The sequence below is a fragment of the Lepisosteus platostomus genome, chromosome 17, assembly GCF_059453375.1.
Source record: "Lepisosteus platostomus isolate fLepPlt1 chromosome 17, fLepPlt1.hap1, whole genome shotgun sequence".
In the NCBI taxonomy this organism is placed as follows: domain Eukaryota; kingdom Metazoa; phylum Chordata; class Actinopteri; order Semionotiformes; family Lepisosteidae; genus Lepisosteus; species Lepisosteus platostomus.
In genome coordinates this window covers 20,671,338-20,690,685 of record NC_142627.1, presented here as the reverse complement: position 1 = coordinate 20,690,685, position 19,348 = coordinate 20,671,338, and the positions used below count along the sequence as shown (strand labels likewise).

Here is a 19,348-nt window from a genome sequence, read left to right as displayed (position 1 = left end):
TTTCCTAGCTAAGAAAGCTTGTGTTGGAGAAAGTTGATTTGGAATTAACATAATTTTGTTGGCAATTTAGTTACCACTTTAGCATTGGAAACCTTTCATACCCTGAGGTTATGTAGTACCTGTTACAAAATGCTTCATATTTACCTTAATTGTATATTGTGGAAATAATTAGGTCATTTCCTGAATATTGAGTGTTGTCAAAGTCCTGTTTTATCTAACTTGTCTTCCTGTTGTGCACTGACCTTGTGTAGTGTATGGATTTTGTTTTAAGTTTGCTTTTTCTGTGTATAGTATAAAAAAAATTGAAAAAAAATCCCAATTCTTTTTTAGACTGAGAGAAGCTGAGGAGTGCTTCAGACAAGCAAAAGAAAAGGCATCCTATAATGTCAGACCCAAGCATGATTCTGGAATAGTAAGTACTTTCTTGCGCTGTTAAGATTTGGAGCATGGAAGATGTTAGAAAGATTGTGTTTTAAAAAAGCCATTATTGGAGTTAACTGTTGTAACAATTTTTTAGTGAACATTGTTTTTAGTAGCAGTAGCCCATTTGTAGGAGAACATTGTTTTTTTTCATTTAAACTAATGGTTTGTGTTTTGTCTTCCAGAAAGCAAAGCTTAGCATGAAAATCTGAGTGTCTGTGTGAAATTACTGGGGAACATTCAGACTTCATTTCTAGGAGAACGATGGACAGAGGAAAAAAAACGACAATTACAGTTACAAAATGTCAGAATCTGACATTTGGCCTATCTTTCCCTTTTCAAATTTCTTTAAGAAATGTCATTTTCCTCTTCTGCTTTTGGACGTTGTGGGCTTGCCATTAAATTGCTTTGTTTTGCCAATATGATACAAACTCTGGGTATGGAGGTGGTAACAGTCGGGGTAAAAAGAAACATGATCACAAGCCATTGGAAGACCTGGAATGTTGAATCTGCACAGGGACTACACAATTGTCATGGTAATGCATACAGAGCATGGATTATGTAATACAATATTTGAACTTTGCTGGCTTGCAAGTACAGTTCTCCAGATGAACCTATTGCCTGGATCTCTCTAACTTCACTGAAATCGCTTGCTTCAGAGACCTGTAAAATGCTTTTACTAATTCAGGTCCATCACGTAGATTTTAGCATAATGTAACTTGAAAATTTTAAGCAATAGAGGAGTGCGTGTGGTTCAAGCCAGTACAAAAACTGAATTTGTTGTCAAAACCTTGTTTAAAATGTGTGTATAAGTATAAATGACTTTATTGCATATCATAACAAAGAGGACAAGAGTTGACAGCTGCATTGTACTGAAAAGTATTTGTTCAAACTAACTCTGTGTATATAATGGAAGTAACACTTGCTAGGATCATGGTGATAGTACAGTCATTTTTTAGTCAGGTAATAAACTTATTTGGATATCACAACATATATTACTTTAAGTAATCAGCCTACAGTGTTTTTCAAATTCCTTACCATAACATCAGCTTGCTAAGAAGAATAGTGAAGATGAATCTGATATTTGCTGTTCTCTTCATCTCTTTACAGCAGTGTATCCTGTGAGTAAACACATTCAGAGGAGCTTACAGTAAGCTAATGAGTTCTGCTGTTAATATTTAAAATCATACCAGTAGCATGAATTCCATAGTACCACTGTACTGTCAAAATCAAAATGTTTCTGGTACTAAACCTCATGAAAACATAGTGGTAATTTTCATAATGGGGACAGACTGTCCAAAGAAAAGGCTTATCTGTGTAGCACTTACATTGTTTACCATCAAGAATGGAATTAAAGAAATGTTATCAACTTGTGATGGTATGATTAATGGGTTCGTTTGGTGGGCTTGATGAGATTGTGTTCTTCACGTTTCGCCTTCCACATTGTTGTGTATTTGTATTTAACCGATTTCTGACTTCTGAAAGAGAGGAGGACGTGGACATTGCACTGAAACTGTAGGTCCAAGACACAGGTTTTTCCAATTCTTACAGAAGCCAAACCAATTCTTTCTTGAATTTAGGAAACAATTTCTAAATTCTAAAGGCATTCTGAACACTTTTGAGTTTCTGGTGTGCAGGATTTCTCTTTAATTAGATTTGTTCCATTTCTGTAATTACAGTACATCTAATGAAATAAGAACAAAACTCAAAGAATTGGGAGGTCTGTGTAATTGCTCACTGAATGAATAGAATTGCAAGACTGTGATTGCTTGTACCCATTTCAAAGTCAAACTTTTTCTTACAGTCAAGTGTTATTGATAGGTGTGGACAAATACTAAACAGGTTTTGGTGGAAGAGATAAATGTCCCTGTAAAGTTTATGGAGAGGTTTAAGTGTTACTCTTAATTTGCAAGTGTCATGTTTAACATATCTATGTAGATTAAATATCTTCTGGAAGAAGTATGTTACATTGACTTGCAAGTAATTAACCTGTTACATAAAATGTTATTTTAAATGGTAAACTATGATTTTATTTATGTAAAGTAGTATTAACATCCTTATGTATGGAACATTTTTGTCAATTTTTACTTACCTACTAGCATGTTGGTTCCGTGCCCAATGTGTATATTATTGTATTATTCTGGAGTTCTTGTACAAGACTTATCACCATGTGCAATATAATAAAAGTGTTTCTAATTGGACTTTTTTTTCAAAACCAATGTAATTTATATAAAATAAAATGAGAAATAAATTATTGCTAGTGTCTTATTTCCAGACCGGTTCTTTACATTTAAAACTCTCGCAAGTGTGATCACTCACTGTTTCTCTCTTTCAGCTACAGTACCATCTCATTGTAAATACAAGTTCTGGAAAAACTAGGAGAACTAGCCTTTCATCCAGTTCATTAATTTTTTTTCTGGACAGAAAGAGCCTGTGTGTAGCTTTGTGAGCTGGCACATATAGCCATCTTTTTTCCAAATTCTATCTGGTTAGATATAGGAAGTGTCTGTTTAAGATGATCTGCTGAAGAAAATTCAATGCTATGAAAAACAGATTAAAGATGGTTGTAATCAAGCAAACATTTGTAGCTGTTTACATTTTTGTTGCTTTTTTATTGTAATGTCATTTATGGTTTTGTGTTCTGAAATTGGCAGCAGTCCACATCTAGAGAATATCTGGTGATGAATATTTTGAAAGTTGCAAATCATTTTGGGTAAGTGTTTTTCATGCATATGTGTATATTGTTTGCTATAAAGTTATTAAAATAAAGAATATGAATGTTGTTGGCTTTAGTACATGCCTAGTATAAAGTATATCCACCCAGCACAGCTGGATTTAGCTAGGTGTGAGATATGAGTTTGTATAGCTTAATTGCAATTCATTCTGGCTACACCTCAAAGTACAGCTGAAAAATGCCAGTGAAAACAATGGTTCTAAGTATATTAGACCATAGTGGCCATAGAATGTGCTATTTTCTAAAAAACTTGGCAAAAAATGGAAATCAGTGCATTGGACCTATAGTATTGAACATTGCTACAGTACCATGAGTTTCTCACCAGTCATTGTCATGCATCCCAATATTTCCTAAGAAGGAAGAGACAGTCATAGTTTTAATCTGAGAAGTTTAATCCCAGTTACCTTTAAATGAAATTAAATACATTCTTCTTCTCATTCTGCAAAAGAGAACACGGTAAACTGATTGAAGCTAGAGTTTTTTTTATCAATACAGTAAAATAGACAGATTGCTGAGCAGATACTACAGTCAAATCCAAACTGTACATTTGCAGACTTTAGTTTAAAACAGGACAAAACTGAACATAACTGTACATTATATAATTTTAATTATTTTTTCTCTAGATATACAACTTTTCCTCTTCGAACTGCTCCCTGTGTATAAAGTTGCCCTTACATTTTGCCAGCTTTGCACCAGTGTGCATTTGACCCTTTCATATCGCCACCCCCATTTTCACCTGATTCAGTGCTCGTCAAAGTTGTGGTGGTATATAATTATTGTACCATAGATTAATATTTTTTCCATTTGTACACTTTTAATATCTTAGTGATATTTCACAATATATTGAACAATACAATCTCAGTTCAGTCCATATTTAGGTAGCGCCTGTTACCTCAGGCCCTCCTGGAGTCTGAGGTTCTCTAGTTTTAGATTGTACTTGACAATCAAGGAAGCTCTGTCAAGCAGCACATTTTCTAATAGAAATCAGATTCATTAAGCAGCCTATTATCTGTTTTGGAACCTTACTGTATATACTGTATGTATTGAGTAGCAGTCTTCAGTTTTAGGTGAAAACGTCTGGCTGGGAATGCCAATTCTAGCTTGGCCACTCAAAACTCATGCTTTGTCAGTGTTTAAATACACCTCTAATAGCTTGTCAGTTCATATGTTGTATGAAATACAATTGTTTTTTCCTTTAATAAATTCAATGGAGTGTATAAATGTACACCTAGTGGTGATTTAATGTTGATCAATTAGAGCGTTTCTCATTCCCAGTCAGTTTTATTTGCATCCTGATATCAGAATAGTGCCTGCCTTCTTGAAGGATGGGTGTTGGCCCGGGTTCATGCAATGTGCTGTTCATAAAAACAAAATCTAATAAAATATCTGTTCTCGAAAAAATAAGTCTTATGAGCTCTCTCCTTTGAGAAGAAATAAATGTAACGGCAAAGCAGTGCTTGCGCTGCCGTCTCTGGTCCGTGGGTAGATGGCTCACTGTTTGCCCGATTCACTGACGTTCACCGATATGCACCGGCACTGCTTCACTCTCTGTATTTTCCTGTGGCGGAAAGTGGGCTGCAGGCCTGGACAGTCCAGTTCCACAGTGAGGGTTGTGAACTTCTGCGGCTTGCAGAAGGCGCAGGACTGGAAGGACTCCTGCTCCTTCTTGATGTGCCTGGGGATGTAGAAGGAGTTGCACTGGCCGTAGCAGAAGCGGTTAATTATGGTTCGGCTCACACAGCCCTCCTCGCTCACTGTCTGGCGTAGCGGCTGTGTTTTACACCAGTCACTCTTCAGGTACTTCTTCTCCGTCACCACCAGGGCCTCTTGACTGGAGGCCAGTACTTCCTGCTTGCGTGTCCGCCTGTCTGAGGTGTTGCTTTTGTTCTTGTAGGGTGAAGGGATTTCTCCCTGGGGTCGGTTTTTCCTGGACTCCACTACCATCATTAGCACTCCTGCTAACAAGACTGAAAATAAGAGCGTCCGATACATCCTAGAAAGAGAGCAGAAAAACGAGGTGTTACTATACAGGTGTGTCCTTGTGAAGAAGAATAATAAACATGGAAGTGATGTAGAAGGTACAATTGAGGTGTTTTCACTACATCCATGCACAGTTTAACTTTGTATCTCAAAGTGTGCAAATATTCTACAGTATATCAACACCATTCCCTTGTATGGGAACTCAAGAAGCAAGAGTCAAACCACAAAAATGAGAAGCAAAGCCATTAGGGATTATTAATCTTAATACTTTCTTTAACAATATGTAAGGGCACCACTGTTTCATTAAGTTAGTTTAGGTAATGCACTGCTTGGCTCCAGTACTTGGCCTCTCTTAAGACTCCCACAGAGCATTATCCTTTGCAAACTGCATCCCTCACAGATAACCCCATGACCAGATAACCTTTCTGTTCCTACTCCTTGCATTCTCAGACCTAGCGGTGTCTCAGAACATACAACAGAAAATTACATTCTCTGTGCTCAAGAGATATAGACAGGCTACTACCAGCTGGTCTAGGAGTTCGTTATTTTAAACAGTCAAGTAATTTTGTGGAAATAGTGTTTGGAGACCTGACTTGCACTTTAGATACTGTTAAACTTCTGTTGTTGATGTATTTTTTCATTTCCATTAAAACGTTAAGCAGCTCTGTTAAACGTATCAAAGAAACAGTTTGTCAAAATTCATAGCTAATAAAACTACTTGTAAGTAAGGATTAAAAATTCAGTTCAAATAATGAAGTAAAGTGTTAGAATGAACTATGTACTATATGCACCACTGTTGTAAAAATCCAAGGTATACAGGAACATTAATAACATCAGGTAGGTATTTGAACTATGCTTCAAAGCTGTGAACAAATTGAGCTGTAGCTGTCCAGCTCGTCGTTTGTTGAGAAGGAAAGGGGTGCTTGGTTTTGTACAGGGTGTGAATAAGGCTGAGGTCAGAAAATGATACCTTACTATAGCAAAAGTCTATTTAGAGATCATTTTGAATAGTAATAGTTTAGAACAAGAATTGTGACTTATTGCTTCAGCATAGCATACAGTAATATACAAAGTGATATTTCATCAGGAAATATTTTTAAAATAATTTTCACTGTCTTGTACTTTTGAATGAAGCCTAAGTCAAAGTTTTGGCATTGCTATTTTTTTATATCCCTCCAACGGAGTTTGGAGACTAGCTTGAAATCAGTCAAGTTATAGCTTTCCTGGGAAATGTGCCCTTGTCACAGCCACTGATTGCTGTACTCATTGATTTCCCCACAGTGCCTTGCAGCAGAGGTAGACACTCTTGGAGGAGCAATGCAGAACAGTGTGGAGGTGCTGTTTAAGATATTGACTCATAACCTGGATCTTCAGTGGGGCCACTGCTGTTGAACCCTTGAGCAAAGCACATTCTTTCAGCAAAGTTCCCAACTGTATAAATAAGCAAAGGTAAATTGCTCTGGATAAATGTTACCTCAATAAGTATTATTAAGAAATTGCACAGGTTGATTTTGTGCTTCAACCTTTGAATATCACCACCACTCGCCTAACTCCAGCAGCACTGAGTACTACAGTATATCACATTGAAAATAATTTCAGAGTCCAGTTACAAACGCCGCCAAAGTTAGTTTCTTAATTGAAAAGGAATTTTAAACAAAGATGTAAGCAGTTCATGTGCCACGTGAATACATGGTGGAAACACAGTTAAAGGTAAGCTATGTCTACAGTCTGAAAGGTTTAATTACATTGTTTATCCAACACCTCCGAATGACACAGCTTTTAGAGTCTGAAAACATTTCAAATTTGAAATATCTGAGTGTAAAGAGTTAACCGAACTATATGGTCAGCATCTTTAAAATGATCTAAATCAGTGTATGATAACATTTATCATTCCCCAGTCCAATTTCCATAAGAGCAGAAAAACAGAGACCTACAGTATGAACAAGAGCAGACCCCTTGGCCCACACATCCCAATAGGAGGTAATGTGTTCAAGGATCTCATCCAGACTTGAAAGAAGCCAGAGTATCGACTTGAATAACCAGGTCTGATAGCTTGTTCATACCTCTACAACCCTTTGTATCTTTGCAAATATTTTGTAATACAATATCGCTCTTTCTTTTTGAAGAAATTGTATTTTTCTTATGCTAAAAAACTTATACAATTTTATTTTACCATCTACAGTATCTTCCATTACTTCATCCTATAGGTTAATTAAACCACTAGTAAAAATGTTTCATTTTCAGGATAGTATGGATAACATGCACAGATTTACCACTGCAGCATTCTTAACTCTGAAGAAATTAATTACAGAAAAAGCCATTGTTTTTCCTGAGGATAGAACAAAAATCCTGCAAATAACCTTTCACCCTCTCGTAGACATAAGCACTTGTAGACATTTGTAGAAGTAGAACAGTAGAACAAAAATGTAAAACTTAAAGATTATACTAAAAAAGTCCAATTAGTTCAACTATGAATGTGGGATATGCGCATAAACAGTAGCACGTTTAGTAGCACAAGAGTAAAGGGTTTAAGTAAATTTATTCAATTAAATCAGTCTCTATATTGTATCTACTACATTTGTTTATTGAAATTACATGAAAAAAATTATTGCAGACTTCAAGAAATTCTCATGCCATTATTAATGGTGAAATGTATTTCTTATCAACCCAGACACATTACATAGAATTCAAATATAATAAATATGTATTTTCTCATTCATTCCTGTTGAAAATGTATCTTTAGGAACATATACATAAAGATTACAAATGAGAAGAGGCTGTTTGACCCATCTAGTTCATTTATTAGTAGCTAAGTGATTTGAGAATCTTGTTCAGCTGTTGATTGAAAGAAGCCAGGTCATCAACTTCCACAGTATGGATTATTCTTGACTCATTCAACCCTTGAAATAAAGCGTGCCTCCTTTTTTGGGGGAGTAAAATATGAACTATCTAGTACTTTGCGCTTGTAATCTCTGGTTTGTGTTTTACTGTCAATTTCAAAGATGTCTTTTGGGTTGAGTTTGTCGATACAGTTGAGGAGAATGCTTGAGCCATGCTCCCCTGGTAGTGATCTCTGTTCAAGTCTAAAAAAGTTTATTTCTTTCAGCCTGTGAGTGAATGACATTCTTTTCGGCTCAGGATTGCAGGATTAGTTGATTGCATACAGTAGTTTTAATACACATCAATTCATATTTTACGCTTTTAACTATACAGTATATCCTAATATACAGTATCCTATCATTTTTCTTTGCAGATTTCCCCTTTTGTATAGAAGTCAGAAAGATGCCAACACTTGTCTTTTTCATTGACAGTTTCTTTGAGATTGTTTTTTCTATTATAACTATACACATTACAAAAATTAAAATAAAAAATATAAAAATTGCGCATTTTAGTACCAATCCTTAGAAAATTATGTTAAGAATGCTATGTCTTTGGTCTATCTAGAGTAATTGGTTTGATTCTAGACTGGGTTTTCATTTTGTTTTTACATTTTTTGACAAGTACATATGATGGCTCTTATAATGGCAGTTTTAATTTTTGTGTGTGTTTTCATATACTGTATACAGTATACACACCCTGTGATGGACTTCATTTAGTTCCTACTTGTGTCCTATGTTTCCAGGACAGGTTCTGGGTACCTGGAACCCTTACCAGGAATAAGCAATTTCACAATGTATGCATGTTTAGAAAATGAGCCATTAGATTCAGAATTCTCTTCTGCATATTTCTTTCTACATTTTTTTCATGTTGAATTAAGTACAATGAATCACTATCATGGTAAATCCCATGTTTAGCCACTATGTCAAATAGTAGTGTTTAAGTAGTAAGCTTTATGTAAAACAAACACATATCAACTGCAGATATTAAATATAAGATAATACAATATGGAAATTAAGAACCATGAGACTTATTGTAGATAATAAATGACAAAATTAAATATAATTTTAAGAATAATGAGTAGGTAGGTGTATTTGTTGTTAACTCATTCCTTCATGAGATTCTTTAACAGCTCAGTCTATATACAGTATTTCCAGTTATTCTTCTGAGTTTGGTTTATTACAGAAGTGCTGCTTTTTGTAAATGGGCACAACTATAAATGGATGAATTTGCTAAAGTCTGTCATTTTCATGCATTGTGTAGGTGTTTTGGATTTGGGACAGTTTGGGGGAAAAACATGCTGTATCAGATTTTAATAGATTTTAATCAAGAGATACAGTATGAAATATATTAACAACAAAGTTGATTTTTTTAAAACTTCACCTCAGAATAAAATAATTAAACAGTTGCTTAGTCTAGTTACAAATCACATGTGTGTAGCGGAACCATCTGAATGTAATTAGGGTCCAGCTTTGCAAACCTGTGATTGGACTAGATTTCTGTACTCATAGGGACTTGGCTCTGGAGATCAGTGGATCCTGCCTTCTCTTTCAATGGCCCATCTGCGTTTGATGTAAAACTAGAAAACTGTAATACTGTTGTGTGATACTGTCAACGTCCTGTCCCCCTCCCCCAGCTCCCTGTCTCTCCTCATAGCAGCAAGAATGAGCAGCTCAGCAGGGTCGGCAAACCCTCAGAGCTTTCCACTATTTCAAATAGTTTCCTATTTGAGGACAGGAAAAGACAGATTAAGTTTAATTTGTCACTTTGTCAAGCTCAGCAGGAACAATGAAGCTATACTAAAATGATTATTAAAAGGGAACTGAAGGAACTTTGTCCGTCAGTCGTACTTACATCTTTGCAGCAGATGTTGCTGATTGAAAGATAAACACTGGCTATTGCTTTAAAAATTAGTGTGCCGTGGCCATGACAATCCTGTCCGCATTCCGGAATCTGGCATGTCTTTTATGCTCCTCTTATATTTTTGGGGGGTTTATTATTAGGGAAATGGAATTCTTTTTTGTTTGCTGGAACTTAAAAATGATCGCAATGCAACAAACATTACTACCACAGTCTTCAAAAGAATAGCATTATAATACATTCATCTTTTCTGTTCCTCCTTTAGTTTTGTAATGACACTGTTCTAACAAAACTTTCCTGGCCATTTACTGGGCTCCATCATTATTCTTTAAAGTGCACAATATATACAGTCTATATATTTTTGCACATACAAAGATTTACAGGCTTTGTCTAATCTTCACAGTTCAGTTCTGGTGTCATGGCACATAAAATACAGTATAGCCATGGTACAGTATATGGTATTAAAGGTTTTGTGCAGTGGTTAGTTCATACTTTTACTGATCAGTGCCACAATAAAGATGGAGGTTAAACTCAAACATTTTAATCATGTCTGCTTCTGTGGTTGGTGAACCAACGTCTGACTAACTTAGAATCTGACAGATGAATGCTTAAGTGACAGAACACTTGCACACACTTAAAGGCCCTTGGGGATTATTAGAAATACCCTGAAAAGGAAGAGTGAGCATCTTCAGTTTCACTGGCTATCTGGGGGTCATCATCAGGGACCTGGCTGGTTTGATGGCTCTCTGCTGCCACACATTAGGACAAAGTTCCTGTCAAAACCTGAGATGCGCTAAGAGAAAGCTGTAACTTAAAACATCTCTCAGCCAAGAGGAAAAAAAACACGTTTGTCATTTAAAAGTTTCATTACGGGCAAAAGATGAATCCCAAGATAGCCCTGTTTATCTGATTGCAGGAGCTGACCAGATTTGTGCCAAGTTTCTAACATCTAACATCAACCAGATTTCGGATTTAAACATCGTTTTTTTCAGTGCGATTTCATCATGCTGTCTTTCAAAACTCTGTGATTTAAATACAACATTTATTAAGGCGTAGATGAATCTGTAAATATTTTTGTTACATTTTGCAGAGTTATGCAAAGCTTAATATGTTTATTCTCCACTGTTCCAATTTTAATGTTTTTTTTACGAATGGATGGAAGAGAAGTCACATATCCCTAGAGTTTCCCAGTGACCTGGTAGTCTCTGGACGAATACAGATATGATCCTATTCACCAGCTGCTTTCACATCATCTATATTTTGTAATATGATGTCTGTTCCTTTTTCAGTCTTAAGAAAGATACAGGAACAGCAGTGAGCGTCTGAGAATCTCATCACAGCGCAACCTGAGGTTTGGGAAGACAATATGGACTGCAGAGCTGAAACATCCATTACATTTTCTTCCACTCTCACTATTATCAAGATGTGCTATCATAATCTTAATAATCAGTTCTGATTATTCGTAATATTCCATCCTTTAAGGGTATTTCATAATGCTTTACAAATGGTGCATTTTGCTAATGCTCACTTTAGTCGTCATTTATTCTTCATCATATATCAAAACAGTAAAAAAAAACAAAGCATACAACCTAAATGCAATTAAAATAATGACTCTAATGCCTTGCTCTATAAACTTCAATTTGGTTAACATAATGAAAATAACAGTATTCTCCTCTGAGTTATTTTACCTATCACATCTGTTGCATGTTGACATCTGCTTTTCTCAAATTTGGCTGCTCTGATGATACTTGACCCTTGGGCTCAGAGTTCCCACACAAGTGAAGTTTTATAGACCTTTAGTATGACCTTCACTTGGAAATTGACTCAAGTAATTTGTGGACTCTATAAAAGCAATCAGCTATCTTGCCGTGAAAGTTAACATTAATGATTTACTAATGTGTTCTGCTAAAGTTTGAGTGCGATCACAGCCAGACCATTTTTCTTGGAACTAATTGTTGACATTCATCAGGGTGCACAGCAGAACAGTCTTTGACCATTATACAAAATGCATCATACATCTGAATTAGGACACATTGCTGTTAAAAATGTCTAAAAGTAGACCTAAATACATCCTATTTCTTAAAATAATGGGCTCTAGAACATGTGGCATAATATGTTCTTGCACAATATTTTGTCACTGTTTCTAAAAGACAGGAATCATTAAATTATAATTCTACAATTAGAAATTTTAAAAGCAGTGATATGTGTTCTCTTTATTGGCTTGCAACAGTATGTATCTTAATTTGGTAAATGACCAAAATGCAATTCTAAAGTATTTTGGAATTCTAGATTCTTTCTTCCATTTACTGTATTATATATTGCCTGACCCTGCTACAATGTTCTCAGTGGAAGAATTTGTATATGATACACAGTACTGTGTGAATATTCTCACATAGTAATGCATATACAGTAAGATGCAATAAGAATCCTTATTAGTATTTTTTGTGGTTTGTCACTCAAGGTTTTCAAGCTATCATGTCAGCTACAAAGAAGATTAAGTGCAGTGGGTTATGCTCACACACAGTAATTCTTTTAAAAATGTATGTTGTGAAACATACTTTTTGGATGGCATGCTTTAAATATCTCTCCCTGGAATTAGTTCAAACTATTTTTAAACAAAGATTATTTCCACAATTTGGTCTCTTCACCTTCAGCAATCCCAGAAATACTTAATGTCTTGAGTCTCCTACTTACATACTTTTCTGAAAATATACCCTACAGTTAATGTACTGTAAAAACAAAATTTCAAGGTGTTTAAAGAACTTTGAAACTGTGGCTACAATGAGGTTGCCTGGAGTTGTTTGGAGATTGGCTGGCCAGCCACAATTCCCCTACATAATTGTCAGCAGCTGAATGATAGCCCTAATGTAGGTCTACTCTTTCTGTTTCAAAAGAGATTCAGAACCACTTAGTTTACCACATGTGATATAAAATAAATAACACACTTCCTCTTTTTTCCTGGTGAGCTGTGGTTCCCAGTAACACTTCAGCTCCTTAGCAATATCATGGCAAAACAGCCTGGGGGCAGTCAGCACTAGTGTAGCAAAAGGAGTTAAACACTTTCTTCTGCCTCCTCCAGAAAGCCTTCCTGCTGCCGCCTTCTGTTTATCTGCCTGAGTAAATTGGCTGGATGGAAAATTAAATATTTCATCTTGTTGCAGTGCGAAATCAGAGCCAGTGAAGGACAAGGAGAATTCCACAGCATCCCCTCTGAAGTGTTATTTTCACATCTTCCAGATAACAAGAGGATGCATTTTTAAGCGCAACATTTCCATTGATCTGTGCGATATCTTTTCATGCAGATGATGTGTAACAGATGAACAAGAATGGGGTCTGTTCCAATTGAATGAGAATCCCCAGCGTGAGTTAAGGTGCTATAGATTAATCTATGAAAAAGGATTGATCTACTCAACCTAGAAAACCTTCAATTGTCTAGTATAAAAATCCTAAGTGTAGACTGAATTTTAGTGCATAGCACTAAAGCTGTGATGACTTTTTGGTATAGTACATCTTTAGTTTAGGTATTCATTCATTGACAAAAATTAGTAACCTAGTAAAGTCTTGTTCTAGTTGACTGTTTTCAAGACATACTAACAATATTAATAGAAATTATAGTTTTGATAATTTTGCTAGTTAATGGTGTGGATTACCTTTTTATGTATGATTCAGAAGTAGTCACAATCCACCCTTTTATTAAATCAAGACCAGTATGCGTAATTTCATCGTGGAATGACGTGCATTGTTGTTTTGCACAATGAACATTCACACCCTTAGATGTAGAGAAAGCTTTTGTGGAGAAGGACCAAAGTTGAATCAGTCCAGTACCAAGCAGAGCCAAGCTTTTAATAATCTGTTCTTCAGGGGCAATGTTTAGACTAGCAGTATGTTGTTAACTTCTGGCGCACACTTTTGTTAGACGAGAAGAAAGTCTTATAATCGCATTTTAAAACAAACAGTCAATCCTGAGACACAAAATGCACTTGGGTTTCTGCTCTCTGTTTTCCATGAGATTTCTGTTATATAGCATAATGGCAAAAATGTTGATCTCAGTCAAATATTATTGAACAGATGGCATGATGAATCTACTTTAAGTGCTTTGCTCTCCTTAAAATTAGCCATGAGGCATAAACTGAAATATTGAAGAGAAACCAAATAACTTCTATTGATCTCTATTTCTGCCCTTAGCCCCAGAGAGATTCACACTGCTGCTAAATAAGAACTTTAGCGTTATAAATATGAGCCGCATCTTTCATCCATGCCCTGAGGTTCAAAACGTTGCATCACACGTTGTCTTCTGTTACACTATGTGCAATATTAGAATATTACATTGTGTCGATCACATCAAACGCAATGTTGCTGGAAAATATATTTATGAAGTTAGCCCTTTGTGCAAAGGTCTTAGTGGTGCAGCTTGCTGATTGTTTTCTTGTTTGATGGATGTAGAGACTATATTACAGTTAGTTAACACAATGTTACCAGCTGTGGCAAGTCGTATTCCTGAGTGATACCTTACCATCACTGGTACTGTAGCTTAGTATACTCAGTATAGGTTGCATCACTTCTGTTTAGTAAAGTGAATGAAGATCTTTGTATTACTAAGCTGTTAATGGTGATGATGCTTCTCTTCAGCTAAAGCATTTTACATTTTTTTCCTATAGCAACAAACTATCGCTAAATGTTTTACTACTACAGCAAACATTATTAAAAAACTACTTTACAGTTAAAGTTTGTAAACTCCAAACCAAGAGCTACATTTAGTAAATTTTACATTTAGTGTATAGTATGTCCAAGAGCTCAGATCATAAAAGGTAGTTTAAACCTTTCATTATACTACCTTCAAAGGGATATGAATTGAGAAATTACAGTACGTTCCTCAGCAACTAAGGAAGTTCTATAACAAATGTTATCAAAAGCTCAGATTATTAGAAATGACAGTACCACATTAATACATCTATTTGTGCAATAACACCCCATTTGTACTGAACAATTTGGAGTTGTTTACATTGTTTTTCACTGTAACAGTTGCCATTCTCATGACGGGCTGTGCTGTGAATACGTTATTATTGTAGTCAGATCACGATTGCAACAACACACAATTGGCAGCTTGTGTCAACCACTTCTTATCTCTGCATGTGTCCAGGCATTTTCTACAGTGCGTTTAAGTATCAGTGCACAGCAGAGGGTGACACTGAAAAAGGACTCATTTGATGTAAAAATCAAAATCACAGATTTTCTTTCTCACAAATCCTCTTTACCAAACAAGCTAACTGTGCAAGGTGGAGCAGTCACCAGCACAGCCGCAGATCACAATTAATCGGATCATTAACTCTTTCACTCCAACACACCCCCCTCGCTAAGTTTGCAAGGATGTAAAGGAAAAATAATGTTTTAATAATGTGATCATTTTGTTACGGTTGCAATAATTGTATTAACATTTGTAAACAGAGCCAGAATGCATTTTTAGTCGTGTAACTCATTTTTGTTAAGTAATTCATTGATTCATACTAGGATAGCAGATTTGATTTTTTTTTTATTTCACAAGGTTTTTTTTCCCCTAACCTTTTTTTTACTCACTAGGGAAAGACTTTTGCTTTTTCATTAGTGATTATGTTTCTGAGGCTTTTAAAGACCAAATTTCTTAATGTTGCGTGAAATTTTAAGTCTGTTTTTTCTCAAATTTATATTTCCGCACTATACTGCTAGAAGCACCTTGGCAAGTGTCTTGACTATTTGTTAAAACCGAAATGAAAGATTTTCAGGCTTATCATGGTAAATAAAATATATATTTATACAGTATGTACTGCCATAAGCAGAAACTATATCCATTCAAAGCTGGAAATTCCCAGCATCCTCTTCTGGCCCCGTTTAAAACAGGTTGTTGCTTTACCTCTCTTTCAGAGCAGTCCCACAGTGTGTGATGTGATGGAGAGTTGTATTCCAGAGGCAGCAGTTAGGGACAGCTGTCCTGTGCACGCAGTCCAGGGGGAGTCTGCAGACTGCTGGTGATGCCCATAAGAGCAGCTCAGTCAAGATGAGGGTGAAGACAGTGCCTTGCGTCTCTCTGCTGTCTCCAGTATGTTTGAAGTCTCAGTTCTGGCTCCTCTCAGTCATGTGCATGTGGATGTTATCATAGACTGGGGTTTCTATTGGCTCCGATCACTAAACAAATCACACCAAGTCTCTCTCTCTCTCTCCCTCTCAGCTTCTCTCTCTAGCCCCCTCCCCCTTCAGTTTTGTTACTCAACCAGCCCTCCAAAGACATTATTACAGCCACTTTCACCAACTCACTTTCCCTCCTGCTCTCTTCCCCTCACATTCCCAGTCTCTCACTGATGTGGTTCTGACTCAACTTCACAGGCACCGAGACACTGTCAGCCTGACATAAGGTACTTATTTGCATACCAGAGGAAGGGTATGGGTTTCATCTCCATACACTGTCCTCTCAAAAAAAGAAAGTCTGACTGCTGACTGATTCTCAGCTAGTGTCCTTTCCTCCCCTAATTTAAATTTGAAATCTGCATTGTGTTCTACAAGAACAATATTAAGTTGTTCTCAAGTTCCCTGTTTTCATGCTTTCTTGTTTCTTTGGGTGCACCTGACCTCTTAGTGAACGGTTCTTTTTATTTTCTGAATTATGCGAGGACAATACAGTACATGAATTTCGGTAAGTGCTTCAACTTTCAATAGAGGGCTTTATACAGTATACAGGTCTGTAATTTAAATAACATTGACCATTACTGCAATCAAGGGGCATTCAGCATTTCTTCTGTTACTGGCAGTTCACTGTTCATGAACGGGTTGATTACAGCTGAACATCTGTTGGACACATTCAGTCTGAAAATACAATTATCCACATATTACAGGTCTTTATCACACTTTCAGTAAAAACTGTGTAACATTTGGTGATAAATGCCAAAATCACATTTATTGAAGTTTATAAATATTTGCTGAAGTACAGCTCTAGTTACAGAAGGCTATTTCTAGCAAAAATATATACATTGATATTGTCAAGTGTATAATATTAAAGGGCCTTCATAAACTAAGTAAGATTTGAATTATTGAATTTGAATTTGCAACATTAAGCAACTTTTTAAATTGCAAGGTTTTTGTCTATAGACTTAATCAGGGTAATCTATAAATGGTGGATGGAAAAGAAATGTTTTCAATTGATAAGAAATATTTGATCACTTTTAAAAACTGATGCAATTAAAACCTAAGGATGTTGAAGTTGTAAAGTGCATTTCAACAACAGTATCTGTTGTACCTTCATGCAAAGAGCTTCTGTAGCTGTGGCTTACTATTTATGTCATGTTAAGATCTGCACATGTACTCATAAAAATGTACTATGTAGACATTAACAATAAATGTAGCTTCTCTCCACAGATTTATGCCTAGTGTTGCAGATTATGTTATGAAACCCTGCTCTATTGTGTTTATTTCTTAACAAAAGTTGGAATTTTATTTTAAGTCTTTTGAACAAAACATGACATAATCGGATTCCTGTTATCATATTGAAGGAAGCTACAATATTGCTGTGGCCAGCCCTAATACATACCCTCTTGTGGTCACAAAAAGAAATGCAACGCTTTAAAATGAGATAAAAAGAAAGTCAAAGGTAATCTCCTTACCTAAAGTATTCGCTCATTCAGACAAAACAGAAATAAAAAAGTAGTCTTATAATTGCTTACTTTTAAAACTTAGTATACACAGGGTTTTTCCAGTGACTAAACTTTTTTTAAATCATTGTGACAAAATTAAATATACAAACATTGACTTTTTTTTCATTTTTCAAGTGCCCCCAGCAAACCTCACAGCTGTTTGAAAGTTAAAACATGAAAACAAGTACTGTATATTTAATATATAATATACTTATAACTGTATATATAATAAACCACACAGAATAGACATTTGTAAAGTATACATACTATGATATTCATACTGTATAAAATGAACAATTCATATAATGTGGTGATGTAAAGAGACCAATGTAAATAGCATATAACACAGATACTGAATATGAAAAAGCCTATGTACAATACAGTAGACGTGTGTTATTATCACTGACTGAATTGTTTGCATGTTAAAGGCTCTCAGACTGCAGCCAGCTGTGCAAAATTACTGAGGCGATGTCTTTCTTTGGTAACTATTATTAGGTTCCCTTCTCAAAGCGTATCACTCCTCAGTAGAGGAGAAGAGCAGACTGCTCTGCCTCATCCACAGGCATGCCCAACTCTGCCTGGAAAGGTACTGTAACTGATGTGAGGTACCACTTGCACTGTGATTGCGTTCTTTGGTACTCTGAAATGGCCAGAACAATCATGCTTCAAAGTACAATTTGCAATATGGAAAGAATATTAATAGCATTCATATACCTTCATTCCCTTCATCAGCACAACCTTTTATTCTTTCTGAAGGTAGACGTAGAACATCTGGAGTCTAAGAAACCTGGCAGGTGTTGAGACCTCATTGCTTGTTAGCCTTGCTTTCTGTGGAAGCCCATTATCTTCATCCTCTTTTCGTGAATAACATGCTGTCAGATGATTGTTACAGCATTAGCTATATCTATCCAGGTTGCAGCTCTTCCTTCCAAGAACCAAAGCAGTACTGTAAGTCTTTCAGTGATTCGCTTATCTCCTGCAATTGTCCTTTGGACAGAATCACAGGTACTACACAGGTAACGAATTGTACTGTAGATTTTCTCTCTCTCGTAAAATCCGGGTCTCCCTATGTTTGCCACACACAAAGAAACTGCAGCTCCAGTTATACCGATATCTTCTTATGTCCTTGATTACAGCCCTGTGGAGATGTAGGACTAAGGCTGTTTGATTATGGATGCAGGGTTTATAATGTTTTCAGCATAATTCCCAAAACAGCACTAACCTAAACTGCTACTGTCCAAAATACCGGTCATGTCTTAAAAACAAAAATGTAATAATCTATACTACAGTATGTAAAAAAAAATCTTGTTTTTCTCCAATTCCATGGCCAAGTTGTACAGAAAACCAACAGAAAATTAATTGATATCCTTTTAGTTTCACTTTACTATATAATATATCATACAGTCAAGTGAATTTAATATACTGTATTAACAATGTTAAGTACTATATATTATATTATATAGTAAGCTGCGGCATCACTGTTTGGTTTCTTTGACCTGTGCATGAGCCAGTGGTTGGAATGAATGTTTATTGTGAATGCTGCATTTCTCAGTAACCCTTTAAAAGGCAAATTAAAAGATTCTTACATTCTGAAATGAGTTGTTCCAGTCTCATTGCGTACAGTACCAGATTTTATTATAAGCCAAACTCCACAGATTAAAAAATATTATAAAATTAAAATTATAAAAAGATCAAAAATGCTTCCAAGCACAATTCAATTATATTTTTCTGTTTCACACTTCCAAGAACTTTCGGTGCATTTGATGCTCATTATATCGTACAAAAACACAAAAACAAATGACACTAATATTAGCAAACT

At 35.7% G+C, this 19,348-nt stretch overlaps 3 protein-coding genes across 3 annotated transcripts in view; 1 reads left to right on the top strand and 2 right to left on the bottom strand.

Moving 5' to 3' along the window:
- fmn2b (formin 2b) overlaps positions 1 to 2,674 on the top strand; it is an 85,747-nt gene extending 83,073 nt beyond the window's left edge. Inside the window, exons 18-19 of the mRNA XM_088610154.1 lie at positions 331 to 412; positions 606 to 2,674. Coding sequence (XP_088466280.1) covers positions 331 to 412; positions 606 to 632 — 109 coding nt within the window. The 3' untranslated portion in view covers positions 633 to 2,674. The remainder of the gene's footprint in view (positions 1 to 330; positions 413 to 605) is intronic.
- An 851-nt stretch (positions 2,675 to 3,525) lies between these two features.
- grem2b (gremlin 2, DAN family BMP antagonist b) lies at positions 3,526 to 16,168 on the bottom strand. Its single transcript, XM_088610165.1, has 2 exons — positions 15,759 to 16,168; positions 3,526 to 5,147 (listed from the first exon to the last, which is right to left on the bottom strand). Exon 2 carries the CDS (start codon positions 5,144 to 5,146, stop codon positions 4,646 to 4,648), a length of 501 nt encoding a protein of 166 aa, XP_088466291.1. The 5' UTR covers position 5,147; positions 15,759 to 16,168; the 3' UTR covers positions 3,526 to 4,645.
- Positions 16,169 to 16,475: 307 nt separating this feature from the next.
- rgs7b (regulator of G protein signaling 7b) overlaps positions 16,476 to 19,348 on the bottom strand; it is a 97,428-nt gene continuing 94,555 nt past the window's right edge. Inside the window, exon 17 of the mRNA XM_088610159.1 lies at positions 16,476 to 16,705. Coding sequence (XP_088466285.1) covers positions 16,652 to 16,705 — 54 coding nt within the window. The 3' untranslated portion in view covers positions 16,476 to 16,651. The remainder of the gene's footprint in view (positions 16,706 to 19,348) is intronic.